The sequence below is a fragment of the Oncorhynchus mykiss genome, chromosome 8, assembly GCF_057628025.1.
Source record: "Oncorhynchus mykiss isolate SJ-2025 chromosome 8, ASM5762802v1, whole genome shotgun sequence".
Lineage (NCBI taxonomy): Eukaryota > Metazoa > Chordata > Actinopteri > Salmoniformes > Salmonidae > Oncorhynchus > Oncorhynchus mykiss.
In genome coordinates this window covers 20,524,351-20,545,510 of record NC_143029.1, presented here as the reverse complement: position 1 = coordinate 20,545,510, position 21,160 = coordinate 20,524,351, and the positions used below count along the sequence as shown (strand labels likewise).

Below are 21,160 nucleotides of genomic sequence, written 5' to 3'. Positions count from 1 at the left end.
GTGCATGTGTGCTATTCAGAGGGTGAAAGGATAAAACAAAAGATGTAAGTGCCTTTGAACGGGGTATGGTAGTAGCTGCCAGGCACAGCGGTTTGTGTCAAGAATGCTCAACAGTTTCCACCATCCAAAGGACATCCAGCCAGCTTGACACAACTGTGGGAAGCATTGGAGTCAGCATGGGCCAGCATCCCTGTGGAACGCTTTTGACACCTTGTAGAGTCCATTCCCTGATGAAATGAGGCTATCCTGAGGGCAAAAGGGGGGGTTGCAAGTACAACTCATTATTAGGAAGGTCTTTTTTGTGTTTTGTACACTCAGTGTACATCGTCTTGTGAATGTACACAGAAGAGTCAGTGCAGGATAGGGTCAATGCAGATAACCATTTAATGAACTATTGAGCGGCCTTATGGCTATTTAGCAGTCTTATGGCTTGGGGGTAGATGCTGTCTCGGAGCTTGTTGGTCCGAAAGCCGGACACTCCGGTGCCGTTTGTTGGACACTAGCAGAGTGAACAGTCTATGGCTTGGGTGGCTGAAGTCTTTGGCAATTTTTCAGGCCTTCATCTGACACCACCTGATATGGAGGTCCTGGTTGGCAATGAGCTCCGCCCAAGTGATGTACTGTGTCGTCCGCACCACCCTCTGTATCGCTTTGCTGTCGAGGGTGGTGCATTTGTGGTGATGCAGCCAGTCAAGATGCCCTCTGGTGTAGCTGTAGAACCTTTTGAGAATCCGAGGGCCCATGCCAAATCGTTTCAACCTCCTGAGGGGGAAGAGGCGCTGTCGTGCCCTCTTCACAACTTTTTGGGTTTGTGTGGACCATGTTAAGTCCATAGTGATTTGGACACCAAGGAACTTGAAGCTCTTGACCTGCTCTACTACAGCCTCTTTCTCCTGTAGTCCACGGTCAGTTCCTGGTTCCCAGGGGCCTCATTTATTAACCGTGTGTCAATTTCTCACAGAATGTTGGTGTACATGGAGGTTCTAGGATTTGCATGGTTTCATTGATAAATCAGAGCCATACTATATTTGTGCGCTCGTGAACGATCGTTACAACCCGGCCTCAGAAATGCTCTTCATTCACATTTTATGGTAACAAAATTGCCCTAATTTTCTGTATGATTTGGAGATGTTGGAACTGGGCTGTGACCGTTTCTAAAATAAACTGTAATGTCAAATTTGATCACATTTAAGTAGAGGTATGGGCAGAATGTTTGAATATTTTTCAGTTACTTTTTCAAACAACAATAGCGAGTGCCAAACATTGATTGTCTATTTGAAAAATGTCAACGCAAATGCTACAGCACACAATTGTTGTTCAATGTTTTGTTTATCAATAGATGTGGTGTTTTTATCTCCCGCCTTGGTATAGTTTTAATTTAATTTAAACTCCTATCGCACATCAATACTGTAGCCTACTGTATACCCATACTGTCAAATATTTTAAATAGGCTACCGGTCTATTTACTTTATGCTTGCAATACAATTGATCAACCAGTAGAAGTTGTGCATACGCATGGTCTGAGATTTGCGTGGAGATGCGCTCACTTTCTCATCAAGTTCAATACTGCTAAATACCATCCTGGCACATGCAACGTTTAGTCTTTAATCTTTTTTGTGCTCACACACCTTTGATAAAGGAGGCCCAGGGGAAACTCTCTGTCAGGCCTGACATCAGTTCAGGGTGATGAATGAGAGACAACAGGTCAGACCAGTCAATGAGACATCACAGCTAGGCTCAGACAGTTGCCATCAACAACTCCACCTACAATACACTGTACTACAGGATACCTCAACTGTGCATATATTAGAAAGGATTTTTATTTTCCCTTTCTTGATAAAAATAGATTTCGGGGTCTCCCAAGTGGTGCAGCGGTCTAAGGCGCTGCGTCGCAGTGCTAGAGGCATCACTACAGACCTGGGTTCGATCCAGGGATGTATAACAACCGGCTGTGATCGGGAGTCCAATAGGGCAGCACACAATTGGCCCAGCGTTGTCCGGGTTAGGGGTACTTTACTTGGCTCATCGTGCTCTAGCAACTCCTTGTGGCGGGCCAGGCACCTGCAGGCTTATCTCAGTCGTCAGTTGAATGGTGTTACCTCCGACACAGTGTGGCTGGCTTCCGGATTAAGCGGGCAGGTGTTTCGGAGGATGAATGACTCAACCTTTGCCTCCCGAGCCTGTTGGGGAGTTGCAGCGATGAGACAAGATCGAAAAGGGGGGTAAAAAAATTAAATAGATTTCGAAGAAAATATGGCTTTTAACATTCTGCTTTTAAACAGTGGGAATGGCATCTCAGTCATCCATTTAGGTCTTGTACATAACATCATTTCAGTTACCCGTAAAGTTTGTAAATACTTGGTGAAATACAATGCCGCCGATTTTATTTCAATATCAAATCATTTCTGGGTAACAATTAAGTACCTTACGTGATTGTTTTAAATTAAAAGGGTACAAAAATAAACAAAAATAGCCTCTTAGCAAAATACCATTTCTCAAGAAAGTATTTTTCTCCCTCTCTGAGAGTGGTCAGAGAGGGGGCAAATTGTAGGAGCCTAATGGGAGGGATGTTTAACCTGAAAATGAGCTGGCAGAGAAGAGGGCAAACTCTCTTTGTAAATGGTCTATTAACTTGTAACGGTTGTCTTGGATGGAAGAAGGAGAGGACCAAAGCGCAGCGTGTTTAGTGTTCATCTTTTTAATAAACAACTGAACACTTCAAAAATACAAAACAACGAAGGGACAACCGAAACAGTTCTTTCTGGAGCAGACACACAAAGACTGAAAATAACCACCCACAAAACATAAAGGAAAACAGGCTACCTAAATATGGTTCTCAATCAGGGACAACGGTAGACCGCTGCCTCTGATTGAGAACCATATCAGGCCAAACACAGAAATAGCCTCCTCAACCGCCCCCGTGGCCTCTTATGACAGGCGGGAGACTCTGGCAGCGCCGGACAGGCGGGAGACTCCGGCAGCCCCGGAGTGAAGGACGGTTCTGGCGGCTCCTGGCTGACTGACCGCTCTGGCAGCTCCTGGCTGGCTGACGGCTCCTGGCTGGCTGACGGCTCTAGCAGCTCCTGGCTCGCTGACGGCTCTGGCGGCTCCTGGCTGGCTGACGGCTCTGGCAGCTCCTGGCTGGCTGACGGCTCTGGCGGCTCCTGGCTGGCTGACGGCTCTGGCGGTTCAGGACAGACTGGCGGCTCTGGCGGCTCAGGACAGACTGGCGGCTCTGGCGGATCAGGACAGACTGGCGGCTCAGGACAGACTGGCGGCTCTGGCGGCTCAGGACAGACTGGCGGATCTGGCGGCTCAGGACAGACGGGAGGCTCTGACGGCTCAGGACAGACGGGAGGCTCTGGCGGCTCAGGACAGACGGGAGGCTCTGGCGGCTCAGGACAGATGGGAGGTACTGGCGGCTCAGGACAGACGGGAGGCTCAGGTGCCTCAGGACAGACGGGAGGCTCAGGTGCCTCAGGACAGACGGGAGGCTCTGGCGGCTCAGGACAGACGGGAGGCTCTGGCGGCTCAGGACAGACGGGAGGCTCTGACAGTGCTGTCCAAGAGGAAGACTCTGGCAGCGCTCAACAGGCAGGCACCTGTAGGGAGAAGACGGAGAGACAGCCTGGTGTGGGGGGCTGCCACCGGAGGGCTGGTGCGTGGAGGTGGCACTGGGTAGACCGGACCGTGCAGGCGCACTGGAGCTCTTGAGCACCGAGCCTGCCCAACCTTACCTGGTTGAATGCTCCCCGTAGTCAGGCCAGTGTGGCGAGGTGGAATAGCCCGCACTGGGCTGTGCTGGCGAACCGGGGACACCATGCATAAGGCTGGTGCCATGTACGCTGGCCCGAGGAGACGCACTGGAGACCAGATGCGTAGAGCCAGCTTCATGGCACCTGGCTCGATGCCCACTCTAGCCCGGCCGATACGAGGAGCTGGAATGTACCGCACCAGGCTATGCACACGTACCGGGGACACCGTGCGCTCCACCGCATAACACGGTGCCTGCCCGGTCCCTCTCGCTCTCCGGTAAGCACGGGAAGTTGGCGCAGGTCTCCTACCTGAACTCGCCACACTCCCCCCCCAATACATTTTTGGGGCTGCCTCTCGGGCTTCCAGCCACGCTGCCGTGCTGCCTCCTCATACCGGCGCCTCTCTGCTTTCACTGCCTCCAGCTCTGCTTTGGGACGGCGATATTCCCCTGGCTGAGTCCAGGGTCCTTTGCCGTCCAGAATCTCCTCCCAAGTCCACCTCTCCAGGTATCGCTGCCTCTCCTGCTGCCTGTTACCACGGTTCTTGGTCCTTTCTTGGTGGGTGGTTCTGTAACATTTGTCTTGGTTGGAAGAAGGAGAGGACCAAAGCGCAGCGTGGTTAGTGTTCATCTTTTTAATAAGCAACTGAACACTTCAAAAATACAAAACAACAAAGTGACAACCGAAAGAGTTCTATCTGGTGCAGACACACAAAGACTGAAACCACCCACAAAACACAAAGGAAAACAGGCTACCTAAATATGGTTCTCAATCAGGGACAACGATAGACAGCTGCCTCTGTTTGAGAACCATATCAGGCCAAACACAGAAATAGAAAATATAGAAAAACCAACATAGACTGCCCACCCCAACTCACGCTCTGACCATACTAAATAAAGACAAAACAAAGGAATAAAGTTCAGAACGTGACATAACTTATAACCCACTCAGCCAAACAATCTGACATTTCTGTCTTTTCAAACAGCTCTTACACTAAAAGTGCATTATCATAATTTTCCCAATTTCACAGTATTATTCCAAACTCATAGTGTGAAAATATATGTAAAACACATGAAAATCACTATTTTAACTGCATCCCTTTTCAGGATATGCCTGCACTTGAACAGTAATCAAAATGATTCAGATGCACAAATTTGCCCTGCTTCTAATTGATTTGAATGACGATGTACCCGTCATCTCCAGTTAGCCAAACTCAGTTCATCTGGGGGCTGAAAATCTCTTTCTGGCAGATGTGTGCCATTTGCACGTCTCCGGCTGCCAATGGAAGTCATGCCTACCCAGCACAACTACACAAAAGCCTGCTTGGCGCTCCAAACAATTTGTTGGGATAAGTGTGTTTGAGCAAGCATGCATTTTGCCTAAATTGTTCTCTGTCAGGCCCAGGTTTGCCTGTTGCCAGCCTGCGGGGGTGCTGGAGGGTTTGGTTAGCTGTGCCAGGAAGAGGGGGCATGCAGTATGGAGGAGGGGAGATACTCCTGCAGCAGTTCTTCTCTCCCTCTCCCCATCAATGGAGAGAATAAACCACAGGCTAAAGCATATAGCCTCCCAACCTCTATCTCATTACGGCAAGAAGATACAGCCTTTATACAGCCCACTACCCTCTTCAGTCTACACGTGACGTATAGTACCACACAGCACCGCACCACACAGTATAGCACCACACAGCACCGCACCATACAGCACCGCATCACACAGTATAGCACCACACAGTATAACACCACACAGCACCACACCACACAGCACCGCACCACACAGTATAGCACCACACAGTACCACACAGTATAGCACCACACAGTATAGCACCACACAGTACAGCACCACACAGTATAGCACCACACAGTATAGCACCACACAGTACAGCACCACACAGTACCACACAGTATAGCACCACACAGTATAGCACCACACAATATAGCACCACACAGTATAGCACCACACAGTATAGCACCACACAATATAGCACCACACAGTATAGCACCACACAGTATAGCACCACACAGCACCGCACCACACAGTATAGCACCACACAGTATAGCACCACACAATATAGCACCACACAGTATAGCACCACACAATATAGCACCACACAGTATAGCACCACACAGCACCGCACCACACAGTATAGCACCACACAGTACCACACAGCATAGCACCACACAGTACCAAATAGTATAGCACCACACAGTACCACACAATACCACACAGCATAGCACCACACAGTATAGCACCACACAGTACCACACAGCATTGCACCACACAGAACAGTACCACACAGTATAGCACCACACAGTACCACAAAGTATAGCACCACACAGTACCACACAGTATAGCACCACACAGAACAGCACCACACAGTATAGCACCACACAGTACCACACTGCATAGCACCACACAGTATCAAGCTATAGCACCACACAGATCAGCACCACACAGATTAGCAGCACACAGTATAGCACCACACAGCACCACACAGATTAGCAGCACACAGTATAGCACCACACAGTACCACACAGATCAGCACCACACAGTATTGCACCACACAGAACAGCACCACACAGTATAGCACCACACAGAACAGCACCACACAGTATAGCACCACACAGAACAGCACCATACAGTATAGCACCACACAGAACAGCACCACACAGTATAGCACCACACAGTATAGTGCCACACAGTATAGCACCACACAGTACAGCACCACACAGTACCACACAGTATAGCGCCACACAGTACCACACAGTATAGCACCACACAGTACCACACAGTATAGCACCACACAGTACCACACAGTATAGCACCACACAGTACCACACAATATAGCACCACACAGAACAGTATCACACCGTATAGCACCACACAGAACAGCACCGCACAGTACAGCACCACACAGTATAGCACCACACAGTATAGTACCGCACAGTATAGCACCACAGTACCACACAGCATAGTACCACACAGTATAGCACCACACAGAACAGCACCGCACATCACAGCACCACACAGTATAGCACCACACAGAACAGCACCACACAGCACAGCACCACACAGTATAGCACCACACAGTACAGCACCACACAGCACAGCACCACAAAACACCACACCGAAGAGCAGCCTCTCCTCCGCTACATAGACCCTCCAACCTTTAGCAATTACATGTTAACAGCTCCTTATGGAGCAGGAGTTTGAGCTGCTTTGAGGCCAGGCTGGGGTAATACATCACAGAGGGGGAGAATATGACAGCTATTCTAACATTCAAAGGAAATCCACGATTTTGGAGAAAGTTGACATTTGGGATTGGATCTCTCCGCTCTCGGCCACCCAGCAGGGACTGGGGATAGGTATACCCCTCAGGGGTCATTCCTCTTCCTACCCTCCTCCTCCTCTTCCTAAGTTAACCCTCCAGACTGCTGCAGCGCTGGCCTCTATGTGGCTTTCACTTGATGTTTTACAGTAAAATAATTCATGGAGACCATTTTTTCCTTCAATGGAAGTGTCACGGGCTGCTTGGCAGCGAGAAAGTCTCCTCTCTGTAGTACTCAGGAATAATGAATCCCCCTCTCACTGAGATGCACAGGAGAGGAAATTAACTGTGGAGCTCAATGGAGACGTATTTCTTCCAGGCTAAATCATACTGGATGAATTATATACTGTAGGTCCCTGTTTGTTTTTATGACCCTCCATGCTTCATTGTTCATAAAAGATAAATCATCTTAGCCTTTATTCAAATGTATGTGGATAGATAGGCCAATATATAATTTGTTGTATGTGAAGACTTTTGACTGCCATGCCATGGAGCTTTTTTGTCTTTGGAGCTAAAAAGCCTAGATCAATTTGCCATGCATGCTATTGGATAGCATTGTCCATGTCTTTATGAAGACTAGATGAAAGTGGACAGTATGTAATTCACTTGACAACCATGACATGCTGTACGTCTGGTAGAGTTCAACCTAATAATAAACCCCACGAAGGCTCAAAGACATATCTGTCTCCACATTGTTGAAAAGGCACGTTGAGGCCTTTTTGAAGGTGCTTTAAAAGCAATGACTGCTTGAATTGTCAATTTTCTTTCAATCTCCACCCAGACACTCTACCCACAGCATGTAAAATAATACAGTTGTACTGTGTGCAAGTCTGATGATCAAAAATATTTGCCCCAACACTAAGACACTATAAAACATCCAATGCTATTATAGGAACACAGTACAACTGTGTACCGAAATTACACAACTCTCAAATCCCACCTATTGTATGAATGTGACCATACAAAACTCACATGCATCCTAATATATCAAATAAAATCACATTGTATTGGTCACATACACGTGATTAGCGGATGTTATTGTGAGTGTAGCGAAATGTTTGTGCTTCTAGCTCCGACAGTGCAGTAATATCTAACAAGTAACATCTAACAAATTACACAACATATTCCCAATACACACAAATCTAAGTAGGAATTAATTAAGACTATATACATATGGATGAGCGATGTCAGAGCGGAACGGACTAAGATACAGTAGAATAGTATAGAAACAGTATATACATATGAGATGAGTAATGCAAGATATATAAACATTATTAAGTGACATCATAGTCCTCTGTCTGACACCAGTTCGAATCCCAACAAAACTTCATTTCTCATCACATGAGGTCATCATCTCCATCCCTCAGATCACATGGAATCTCCTTTTGATGAGTGCAGTCTGTCTGTGTGTTCACAGGTGGTGGACTGCTCCTAGGTCAAAATCTATGCACCTCCATGCCTGGCTGCCCCTCCGCCCAGTGCACTGCAGAGAGCTCATAATTGGCCTGCCACAAGGAATGAAGGACTTTTAGGACGGCGGTGGGTTTGCCAAAGCTTCACTGCAGCTTTCATAGCGCTGCTATTAAGAGCCCCCACACACAACTTAGCCTGAATACAGATGGGAAAGCAGGGATTTCTCCTTAGCTCAACACACAGGTCTGGACTCTATCAATTATCTTTGTTAGACTGTCCATTGCATTACAATGTTCAAATCAAACTTTATTTGTCACATATGCTGAATACTTAGGATGCGCCAAATACTCATTCTTAGGATATGAAAGTAAATGTCATGAATCTGACAGAAGGTTCTGTAATCCCTAGAGGAACAGTTGAGTGGAGAGATCCCTAATTTAGCCCTCAGCGATCCCAGCTTTGTGGTGCTTAATGCATATGAGTTACAATGCTGAGAGGCCTGATCCAAATGTTCTCTGCAGCCATTTTTTTCTGTGAGTAATTATCATAATAAAAGTGACTGCACTCAGACTCTATGGGCACTCACTCGCTCTTTGAAGGTCTTACCTTACATGAAGCAGAGTCACTGCAAAGCTGTCTGGCATGGCACAGAACTGATATAGGCACACATTTGCTATAACTCTCTTTAAATGAGTTCTTTACAGTCTTTGCAATTGCTTTTTTTGCAATTCATTGTCTTTCACCACTTTATTCTGTCGCCTATAGGCCTACTTTTATGTTAATGTTTATGTTAGTTTTTGTTGTTCATGTCTTATCAAGATTTGCTTAGAGCTATGGACTAAATTATTTAATGGCAATAACACTGGATGCATTCTTATCACTCGTACAGTAATTCCTCCTTGTCGATATGGGAAAACTAACGGGGAATATTAGAATTTGCCTTTCTTGGCTCAAAATGGGATATCATCATGAAACATTCTAATTAAAATTGTTGTTAATATATTTTGTATGCCTATTGCATTTTAATTATCTGCCCTAATGTTGATTTTCCACACTGGAAGCTAAATTGGCGTGGTCAGAATGAATCTATAGATATAGTTAAGACATCAGAAGCAGTAATGAGTGGTTGAGATAACATAGTGAGGAATTGAGGATTCTCCTCAAAGTTTTGTGTCTTAAGGAAAATGAACTGGGTCCATGTGCCCGGCTCCCCGTTTATCATGGCACGACAGACAAAGACAAAAGATTTAAGTGCCTTTGAATGGGGTATGGTAGTAGGTGCCATGCACACCGGTTTGAGTGTGTCAAGAACTGCAACACTGCTGGGTTTTTCATGCTCAACAGTTTCCCGTGTGTACCAAGAATGGTCCACCACCCAAAGAACATCCAGCCAACTAGACAGAACTGTGGGAAGCATTGGATTCAACACGGGCCAGCATCCCTGTGGAACGCTTTCGACACCTTGTAGAATCCATTCGAACTGACGACTTGAGGCTGTTCTGAGGGAAAAAAGAAGTGAAACTAATTTAATGTAGGAAAGTGTTCCAAATATTTTGTACACTCAGTGTAGGTCTTCACTGTATCTGAGCATACACCACAGCCCTATAGTTCCCCTTCCTTACATTTACATAATTTAGCAGACACTCTTAACCAGAGTGACTTACAGGAGCAGTTAAGGTTATGTGACTTGCTCAAGGGCACATAGACAGATTTTTCACCTAGTGGCTTGGGGATTTGAACCAGCGACCTTTCTGTTACTGGCCCAATGCTCTTTTCCGCTATAGGCTACCTGTCGCCCCATTGCATGGCTGTGGCGCAACACTTGGCACCTTCTTGCTGAAACTGAAATGCTGTGCGTTGAAGCACTTGCAGTTGAGTTGCTTCTGTGTTGAGCACATGCAGATGACATCACAATATATCAGATGGCATATCCACATATAAAGATTTAGATTGTGAAGATCTACGCAGAAATGTTGATTGACAAGAATAGAAGGCTCTCTCCAGTGACTTCACTCTAATACACATATACACATGGCCTATGGACTGCTGTATATATCACAGGAAGTTGGTGGCACCTTAACTGGGGAGGACAGGCCCATGGTAATGGCTGGAGCGGAAATGAGTGGAATGGTATCAAATACATCAAACAAATGGTTTCCATGTGTTTGATGCCATTTCATTTACCTTGTTCCAGCCATTATTATGAGCCGTCTTCCCCTCAGCAGCCTCTACTGGTATATATATTCCTTAAGGTCACCTTTGGGCACGAAAAATTGTCCAACTCCGCCTCTTTCAAACAGAAATGGAGTGTGCCTTTGGTGGTTCATCAATGTGTCATTTTGGTTATGCGTAGCTAGTTCATTAGCTAAGCTAGCCACTGTAGCTACTGTAGCCAGTAACTCCTCCTGTACGTGTTGACTTCATTTCACAGGATTTGTTTTTGGACAGAAGGTGTAGAGATCGGTAAGAAATAGCACTCCTGTATCCAAATATCTTATTCATCCATTTTAAATATATTTTTTGCATTAAATGACCTGGTATGATGGTGCATTGATCAGTTATACAGTTTAAAGCCATTTTTTTTGTGTTTTTGCCCAAAGTCAACCTATAACATTACAGTCAACATATGCATATGGTTATAAGAATAAACATAGACAATAATTAAGTGGAATAATTGGAAAACTTCACAAACAAAGCGACAAACTCAACCATGTCATAGTCTTACAACCCTGTTATGATCAAACAAGTATTGGGGTTGAGTGTGGCTGGGTTGAGTTTTTTGGCTCAAAATGTGCTCCTCGTGTGGTGAAGAACAGGAGACGACATGGCATGCATGAAATTAAGAATTGGCTTATATTTTTGCAATAAAAGGTAATAGATTTCTATATTTATTTAATGTAACAGAGTTGAGTTGTTGAGCATGAGGACGCCAATCTAACAATAAAAATACATTTAAAAATATATATATATATAAAAAAATGCATGACGTGCTTGTCTTTGCACCATATTGTTCCGAAGACTTGTATGATGTCACTTCCAGTTGATGACACAAGAATAAATTCACTATTTTTATGGGTGTAATGATGGGGCAGTGAGTCGGAAGCAGGTGCAGGTGAATCGTTTTAATAAAACAACAAAACCAAGAACACGACACTAACATAAGGCAGTACGTCGATACACAAGAACAATACCAACTGGTGAGTGAACATGGGAGAGTGACATATAAAGGGGAGGAAATGATTAAGGTAATGGAGTCCAGGTGTGAATCATAATGATTGATTAAAATCACCTGTGAATCATAATGATGAGTGTCAGGTGTGCGTAAGGATAAATCCCAGGACCAGTGGTTAGTACTCTGGCGACGTCGTACGCCGGAGGGGAGGAACAGGAGCAGACGTGACAGTACCCCCACAACCAGGGGGACGACCTCGAGGACGAGGAGCTTGTCGGCAAAGGTGGAAATCGGAGGATTAGGAAGAGCAGGAGACAATGGGGGATATTGGTTGACGCAATGGGGGGATAGACTGAAGTATGCAACTTAATATTGTGATTTTAATCAATAATCATGCATTTATTTAAAAAAATCCTCAACAAAAAAGCACAAATAGATGTTCACATCTACGGCAAAATCTATGACAAAATGCTTTCTGTCAGTTAATGTATGTGGACATCCCTTCAAATTAGTGGTTTCGGCTATTTCAGCCACACCCGTTGCTGACAGGTGTATAAAATTGAGCACACAGCCATGCAATCTTTATAGAAAAATATTGGCATTAAAATGAACTTACTGAAGAGTTCAGTGACTTTCAACATGGCACTGTCATAGGATGCCACCTTCCCAACAAGTCAGTTCATCTAATTTATTCCCTGCTAGAGCTGCCCCGGTCAAATGTAAGTGCTGTTATTGTGAAGTGGAAAAGTCTAGGAGCAACAATGGCTCAGCCTTGAAGTGGTGGGCCACACAAGCTCACAGAACGGAATCTCAGAGTGCTGAAACACGTAGCGCATAAAAATCGTCTGTCCTTGGTTGCAACACTCACTACCGAGTTCCAAACTGCCTCTGGAAGCAACGTCAGCACAAGAACTGTTCGTCGGGAGCTTCATGAAATGGGTTTCCATGGCCGAACAGCCGCATACAAGCCTAAGATCAAAAATGCACACTGGGTGTAAAGCTTGTCGCCATTGAACTCTGGAACAGTGGAAACGCATTCTCTGGAGTGATGAATCACGCTTCACCAAATGGCAGTCCGACAGACAAATCTGGGTTCAGCGGATGCCAGGAGAACTCTACCTGCCCCAATGCATAGAGCCAAATGTAAAGTTTGGAGGAGAAATAATGGGCTAGGGCTGTTTTTATGGTTTGGGCTAGGCCCCTTAGTCCAGTGAAGGGAAATCTTAATGTTACAGCATACAATGACATTCTAGATGAATCTGTGATTCCAACTTTGTGGCAACAGTTTGTGGAAGGCCCTTTCCCATTTCAGCATGACAATGCTCCTGTGCACAAAGTGAGGTACATACAGAAATGATTTGTTGAGATTGGTCTGGAAGAACTTGACTGGACTGCACAGAGCCCTGACCTCAACCCCATCAAACACCTTTGGAATGAATTGGAAGGCTGACTGCGAGCCAGGTCTAATCACCCAACATCAGTGCCCGACCTCACTAATGCTCGTTGCTGAATGGAAGAAAGTCCCCGCAGCAATGTTCCAACATCTAGTGGAAAGCCTTCCCAGAGGTGTGGAGGATGTTATAACTTGTATATAATAGGCTGTTATATCCATAATAATGCCCATGATTTTGGAATGAGGTGTTTGATGAGCAGGTGTCCACATACTTTCGGTCATGTAGTCATTGTAAATAAGAATTTGTCCTTAACTGACTTGCCTAGTTAAATAAAGGTTAAATAAAACAATAATACAATATATATATATATATATATATATATATATATATATATATATATATATATATATATATATATATATATATATATATATATATATATATATATATATATATATATATACATTTAATTTAAAAAAGCTTTATGACCCAAAACTTAAAATATACTTAAAAAGGTAAGAGTGACTCAAATCGTACCTGTTTCATGGAATGACCCCTTTATTGTGAGCAAAAAGTAACCGTTGTTGTGGCACAAGTGTTATTCCACAAGGCAAATTCAGCGCTTAATTAAGTGTTGCGCTCATGCAGCTCTCTGGTGCTAGAGGGGATATACAGTGCTGGTGGGCTTATCCATATGCACGTCGCACTGTAGTTTAGTTCTTTCAAAACAGCTCTTCCAGCAGTCTCTGGTCTCTCTCTCTGCTGTATCCAACAGCATGTGAAGCAAAAGAAAGAAAGCTAGAACTTCTCCAACATGAGGTAATTTAATTGATGAAAAACGCATGCTGTCTGGCTGCAAATTGAAACAGACGCGTCAGCATACCCAAGCTTTTTTTCTCTTCAACGTTTTGGGACCAGCCTCTATTTGCTTTTAAGGTCCTGCTTGTAGGTCCTGCTTGCAATTAAAACATTTAAACATCCTGACATTAACAACTTGGACATTTACAGCTGTGCGTTCAAGGAGGAAGACTGTACACTGTGTACACCACTTTATTCCAAGGGACTGAGTGAGTGTTCAAGAAAGACTCACCAATATTTTCATTTTCTTGCTCTTGCGTAAAGGGAAATTCAAGGCAAACATGGAAGTTTGTAAAGGTCGTTTACTTGGTATCTCAGTCGCTGTTGCTCATGGATTTTTCTCGGGATCGTTGAACATTTTACTAAAATTTCTCATCACGACTTATAACTTCAACTACCTCACTCTCATCCAGTGCCTCACCAGCACGCTGGCAGCGATTACACTGGAGATACTGAGGAGACTGGGCAAAGTAGACATACCTCCGTTCAGTCTTCAACTAGCCAAAGTCTTCGGAGGTGTTTGTATTCTGTCCACATTACAGTCCACTCTAACACTATGGTCTCTCAGAGGACTGAGTCTACCCATGTATGTCGTTTTTAAACGGTGTCTACCGTTGGTCACCCTAGGCATCGGCGTTTGCGTTCTGAAGAACGGTATTCCGTCAGTGGGGGTCATAACGGCGGTGCTCATCACTACTGGAGGAGCAGCTTTAGCTGGTAAAATTACACTTATTCAAATAACAATAACTTATACTTACACAGTAAAGTAGAAACGAAACATCATAATTGATTCTAAATAGCCTATGCATAGGGTGCATACCACGCAGTCAATTTTGATGATCAAACTGCATAACAGCAATAATCTATCCTAGTGTTAATAATATTACAAATACACGAATGGTGTTAGTGTAAAAATAAAACAAAAAAAAGAGATCCAGATGCAACAGCTCTCAATGTTGCCTCTACGGTGAGGAAAGTTCAGCATCATGCTCTGTCCCCTTTAGACCACACATTTAACGCACATCCTATCCATATGGATAGAATGTGTGTTAAAGATGTGGCTCCACACTACTTTTTAATAATGTTTAGAGCATCAGGATACCTTACAATAGGTTTCACCCCCCAAAAAACTAATGTAATCACTTTTTTTTTTTTTTACTGTTCTCACCACTGTGTCTGTGTTTACTCAGGATCTGGTGACGTGACGGGTGACACGTTTGGCTACGTGACGGGCGTCCTGGCTGTGATCATCCACGCCTCCTACCTGGTCTTGATCCAGAAGACCAGCACAGACAGTGAATATGGCCCCCTCACGGCCCAGTACTCCATCGCCATCATGGCCTCCCCAGTTCTCTTAATCTGCTCCATTGTCAGCATGGACTCCATCAACATGTGGAGCTACACTGGCTGGAGTAACCCCTTCATCTCAGGCATCTTCTCCCTCTGCATAGTCATCGGCTGTGCCATGAACTTCACCACGCTGCAATGCACCTACATCAACTCGGCCGTCACCACCAGCTTTGTGGGAGTGGTGAAGAGCATCGCCACCATCACAGTGGGCATGGTGGCCTTCAGCGACGTGGAGCCCACCAGCCTGTTTGTTGCCGGTGTTGTGGTCAACACTGTGGGCTCCATCACCTACTGCATCGTCAAGTACTTTGAGACCAGGAGGAAGACCCTCTACCAGGACCTGGAGGAGCAAAGCAAGGACGAGAGTCTGCCTGGACAAACTTACATTGAGAAGAAGCCTCCCAACGGAGACCTGGAGCCCTTGCCCAATGGTCACGGATGGTCCGATGAAGGATCGATTGAACAGGTCCCCACACAGGACCACCTCCTCAATGATCAGAGCCTCAGTGACATCCCACTTCCAGACACCAGCAACAGCATGGAGTCTATAGAACTCCAGAGAGAGGCCTTTCATAACGAGAATCGGGCCAACCAGGCCAACCAGTCTGTGAGTGACAGTTACCTAAGGGCGTGTAGGTCCATCCGTAACCTGCAGTTCTTGAACAAAGACACCTTAATAGATAATATGGAGGTGCAGAGCCCTTAATGGGGAATCACTCTAATTTCAAACGGTGCATGTTTTGTCAGTCTTTTCTGTTTGTATGTTTTTTCTGTTTATTTGTAAGACTGGTTGGACATTGGGCACTGATTTAATGTTTAGAGATCTGTATTTTTCTCATGGACATGGGTTTATGGAAGCAGCAAAGTATTTTTGAGAAGATGGAGTGTTTATATGAATTGGAAAAAATATACTGACTATTTATAAAAGCATTTATGTTTAAATGTTTTATATGGATTTATCAGTCATATTAATAACAGGTGAATAGTTGATGGTAAATTGCTAAAACTAGGGGTCAAAGACATCTGATACCATAATAATGGAATACCTCCCAACCACTATTTTGCTGTATGGTAAACAAAATGAATTGTCTGTGTGACAGTGCATCGGGTATGGTTGATATATATTTACATGTTATAAAAAGATTAATACCAGTTTTTGTTTGAATCATTTTATTTGCACAAAATGTTACTGCCTGTCCAGATTCTGTATAGTCCATGAATTGTGATATTTGTCAAGTGAAGAGCGATAGCAACTTCCATTTGCATGTACAATGCAAAGTACATTTAAATGTTTTTATGAAACTCTTCCACTGTGATGTTGGCCTCTTCTTTACGATAAATCCATTACATTGAAATCCATGGTAAATGTTTTAGCCAAATTGCCTTTCCATTGTGAAATGTTTTTGAATTACCAACAATAGATAACTGTTTTGGTAAGGTTCACTTAACATCAACACAATATAGGCGTACTGAACATTTCTTCCTGGGGCAGATAGATATGAGGTAATTGTATTTGTGAGGAGATCATTATCATTAGAGCATATAGATCCTTAATGTCAACATTAGATTGGAAAGAGACTAGAGAATGACTTCGATCCTACATCACTTCTCTTACTGGGTCATTAGTCAAAGTACACCACAACAATTCCCTCAGAGAAAGTCTCAACTGCTCTGGAGTAGAAAACAGCTATTTCACATCACACCCAAGGAGGATGCCTGTGTCATGATTAAAGTAATACTGCATACGTAGCTGTAAAGTAATGCATTCTCCAGTATGTCTTAGAACCCCTCCTTATCTAACTGTATGCAGTGAGAGTATGTCCTTCCAGAGTACCTGCAGGGAGAGGAGAGGGGAGAAGTGTGAGCAATCGGTCCCCTCATCAACCAGAAAGAGAGAGGCCTGCAGTCAGCACATTAGTTGCAGGAAAATCCCAAAGTGCCTTTGAAATGCTCCATTGGGACTCTTGAAGCACAGATAAACCAGGAACTCTGAGTGCGGATAACAGAGGACTTCAAGAAACAGGAACAGAAAAAAATTCTACTTTGTAAAGGAAGGGGGGGGGGGGGGGGGGGTCAGTCAAATGTCCAGGAAAGGAAACACCATGTCTGAATGGTTTTTAAATTAAACAATGTTCAAGATTGGCTCTTATAATTTCGGAATGCAGCATATTTTCAATTATGCTGTTATCCGGGCATTCTCTCTGTAGACCACTGATTGTGGAATCACAGAGGGATATTTAAACACCTCATTAACCATATCTGCATGGGATGCTCCTAACTCTGTACAATCCATACCATGCAGCTACACTTTCTCATTTTGGCCTGCCCATCACATCCTCATCTATGTGATAAGGAAATTACTTTAATGGAATGTAATCTGTTTTTCCATTTCTACTACCACTTACAGGTCCTTCAGAGAGCATTCACACCCTTTACTTAATCCACATTTTGATGTGTTACAGCCCGAATTCAAAATTATTTAAAAAAATGGAACTTTATTTTGTGCTGATTCATTGAAAATGAAATACAGAAAAATCTTATTTCCATGACAATTCACACCCCTGAGTCATTACTTTGTAAAATCACCTTTGGCAGCGATTACAGCTGTGAGTCTTTCTGGGTGAGTCTAAGAGCTTTGCACACCTGGATTATACAACATTTGCAAGTTGTTCTTTTCAAAATTCTTCAAGCTCTGTCAAGTTTGTTCAAATCAAATGTGATTCGTCACATACACCTGGTTAACAGATGTTAATGTGAGTGTAGCGAAATGCTTGTGCGTCTAGTTCCAACAGTGCAGTAATATCTAACAAGTAATCTAACAATTCCACAACAACTACCTAATACACATAAATCTAAGTAAAGGGCTGGAATAAGAATATGTACATATACAGTGGGGCAAAAAAGTATTTAGTCAGCCACCAATTGTGCAAGTTCTCCCACTTAAAATGATGAGGCCTGTAATTTATCATAGGTACACTTCAACTATGACAGATAAAACGAGAAAAAATATCCAGAAAATCACATTGTAGGTTTTTTAATGAATTTATTTGCAAATTATGGTGGAAAATAAGTATTTGGTCAATAACAAAAGTTTCTCAATACTTTGTTATATACCCTTTGTTGGCAATGACAGAGGTCAAATGTTTTCTGTAAGTCTTCACAAGGTTTTCACACACTGTTGCTGGTATTTTGGTCCATTCCTCCGTGCAGATCTCCTCTAGAGCAGTGATGTTTTGGGGCTGTTGCTGAGCAACACAGACTTTCAACTCCCTCCAAAGATTTTCTATGGGTTTGAGATCTGGAGACTGGCTAGGCCACTCCAGGACCTTGAAATGCTTCTTACGAAGCCACTCCTTTGTTGCCCGGGCGGTGTGTTTGGGATCATTGTCATGCTGAAAGACCCAGCCACGTTTCATCTTCAATGCCCTTGCTGATGGAATGAGGTTTTCACTCAAAATCTCACAATACATGGCCCCATTCATTCTTTCCTTTACACGGATCAGTCGCCCTGGTCCCTTTGCAGAAAAACAGCCCCAAAGCATGATGTTTCCACCCCCATACTTAACAGTAGGTATGGTGTTCTTTGGATGCAACTCAGCATTCTTTGTCCCCCAAACATGACGAGTTGAGTTTTTGCCAAAAAGTTATATTTTGGTTTCATCTGACCATATGATATTCTCCCAATCTTCTTTTGGATCATCCAAATGCTCTCTAGCAAACTTCAGACGGGCCTGGATATGTACTGGCTTAAGGAGGGGGACATGTCTGGCACTGCAGGATTTGAGTCCCTGGCGGCGTAGTGTGTTACTGATGGTAGGCTTTGTTACTTTGGTCCCAGCTCTCTGCAGGTCATTCACTAGGTCCCCCCGTGTGGTTCTGGGATTTTTGCTCACCGTTCTTGTGATCTTCTTGACCCCACGGGGTGAGATCTTGCGTGGAGCCCCAGATCGAGGGAGATTATCAGTGGTCTTGTATGTCTTCCATTTCTTAATTGCTCCCACAGTTGATTTCTTCAAACCAAGCTGCTTACCTATTGCAGATTCAGTCTTTCCAGCCTGGTGCAGGTCTACAATTTTGTTTCTGGTGTCCTTTGACAGGTCTTTGGTCTTGGCCATAGTGGAGTTTGGAGTGTGACTGTTTGAGGTTGTGGACAGGTGTCTTTTATACTGATAACAAGTTCAAACAGGTGCCATTACTACAGGTAACGAGTGGAGGACAGAGGAGCCTCTTAAAGAAGAAGTTACAGGTCTGTGAGAGCCAGAAATCTTGCTTGTTTGTAGGTGACCAAATACTTATTTTCCACCATAATTTGCAAATAAATTCATTAAAAATCCTACAATGTGATTTTCTGGATTTTTTTTCTAATTTTGTCTGTCATAGTTGAATGAATGAAAATTACAGGCCTCTCATCTTTTTAAGTGGGAAAACTTGCACAATTGGTGGCTGACTAAATACTTTTTTGCCCCACTGTAAATATATGGATTAGTGATGACCAAGCGATATAGGCAAGATGCAATAGATATTATAGAATACAGTATATACAGTTGAAGTCGGAAGTTTACATACACTTAGTTTGGAGTCATTAAAACTCATTTTTCAACCACTCTACAAATTTCTTGTTAACAAACTATAGTTTTGGCAAGTTGGTTAGGACATCTACTTTGTATAGGACACAAGTAATTTTTCCTACAATTGTTTACAGACAGATTATTTCACTGTATCACAATTCCAGTGGGTCAGAAGATTACATACACCAAGTTGACTGTGCCTTTAAACAGCTTGGAAAATTCCAGAAAATGATGTCATGGCTTTAGAAGCTTCTGATAGGCTAATTGACATGATTTGAGTCAATTGGAGGTGTACCTGTGGATGTATTTCAAGGCCATACCTTCAAACTCAGTGTCTCTTTGCTTGAAAAGAAATCAACCAAGACCTCAGAAACAAAATGGTAGACCTCCACAAGTCTGGTTCATCCTTCGGAGCAATTTCCAAATACCTGAAGGTGCCACGTTCATCTGTACAAACAATAGTACGCAAGTATAAACAACATGGGACCACGCAGCCGTCATACCGCTCAGGAAGGAGACTTATTCTCTCTCCTAGAGATGAACGTACTTTGGTGCGAAAAGTGCAAATCAATCCCAGAACAACAGCAAAGGACCTTGTGAAGATGCTGGAGGAAACAGTTACAAAAGTATCTATAGCCACAGTAAAACGAGTCCTATATCGATATAACCTGAAAGGCCGCTCAGCAAGGAAGAAGCCACTGCTCCAGAACCTCCATAAAAAGAAGCCAGACTACGGTTTGCAACTGCACATGGGGACAAACATCGTACTTTTTTGGAGAAATGTCATCTGGCCTGATGTAACAAAAATAGAGCTGTTTGGCCATAATGACCATCGTTATGTTTGGAGGAAAAAGTGGAGGCTTGCAAGCCGAAGAACACAATCCCAACCGTGAAGCACGGCGGTGGCAGCATCATGTTGTGAGGGTGCTTTGCTGCAGGAGGGACTGGTGCACTTCACAAAATAGATGGCATCATGAGGGAAGAAAAATATGTGGATATATTGACGTAACATCTCAAGACACGTCAGGAAGTTAAAGCTTGGTCGCAAATGGATCTTCCAAATGGACAATGACCCCAAGCATAATTCCAAAGTTAAGCAAAATGGCTTAAGGACAACAAAGTCAAGGTATTAGAGTGGCAATCACAAAGCCCTGACCTCCATCCCATAGAAAATTTGGGGGTAGAACTGAAAAAGCGTTTGCGAGCAAGGAGGCCTTTACAACCCTGACTCAGTTACGCCAGCTCTGTCAGGGGGAATTGGCCAAAATCCACCCAACTTATTGTGGGAAGCTTGTGGAAGGCTTCTCAAAATGTTTGACCCAAGT

At 43.9% G+C, this 21,160-nt stretch overlaps 1 protein-coding gene across 1 annotated transcript; it reads left to right on the top strand.

Moving 5' to 3' along the window:
• Positions 1–13,774: 13,774 nt before the first annotated feature.
• Positions 13,775–16,574, top strand: LOC110529559 (solute carrier family 35 member D3-like). The gene is made up of 2 exons (XM_021611841.3): positions 13,775–14,634; positions 15,108–16,574. The coding sequence occupies exons 1-2, from the start codon at positions 14,199–14,201 to the stop codon at positions 15,971–15,973; spliced, it is 1,302 nt and encodes a 433-aa protein (XP_021467516.2). The 5' UTR covers positions 13,775–14,198; the 3' UTR covers positions 15,974–16,574.
• Positions 16,575–21,160: the final 4,586 nt, after the last annotated feature.

What these genes read in the sequence shown, in the direction of transcription:
- LOC110529559 (XM_021611841.3), top strand. Translation starts at nt 14,199, where the DNA reads ATGGAAGTTTGTAAAGGTCGTTTACTTGGTATCTCAGTCGCTGTTGCT. An exon ending in TGGAGGAGCAGCTTTAGCTG is followed by an intron (nt 14,635 to 15,107) that starts GTAAAATTACAC and finishes GTGTTTACTCAG; the next exon opens with GATCTGGTGACGTGACGGGT.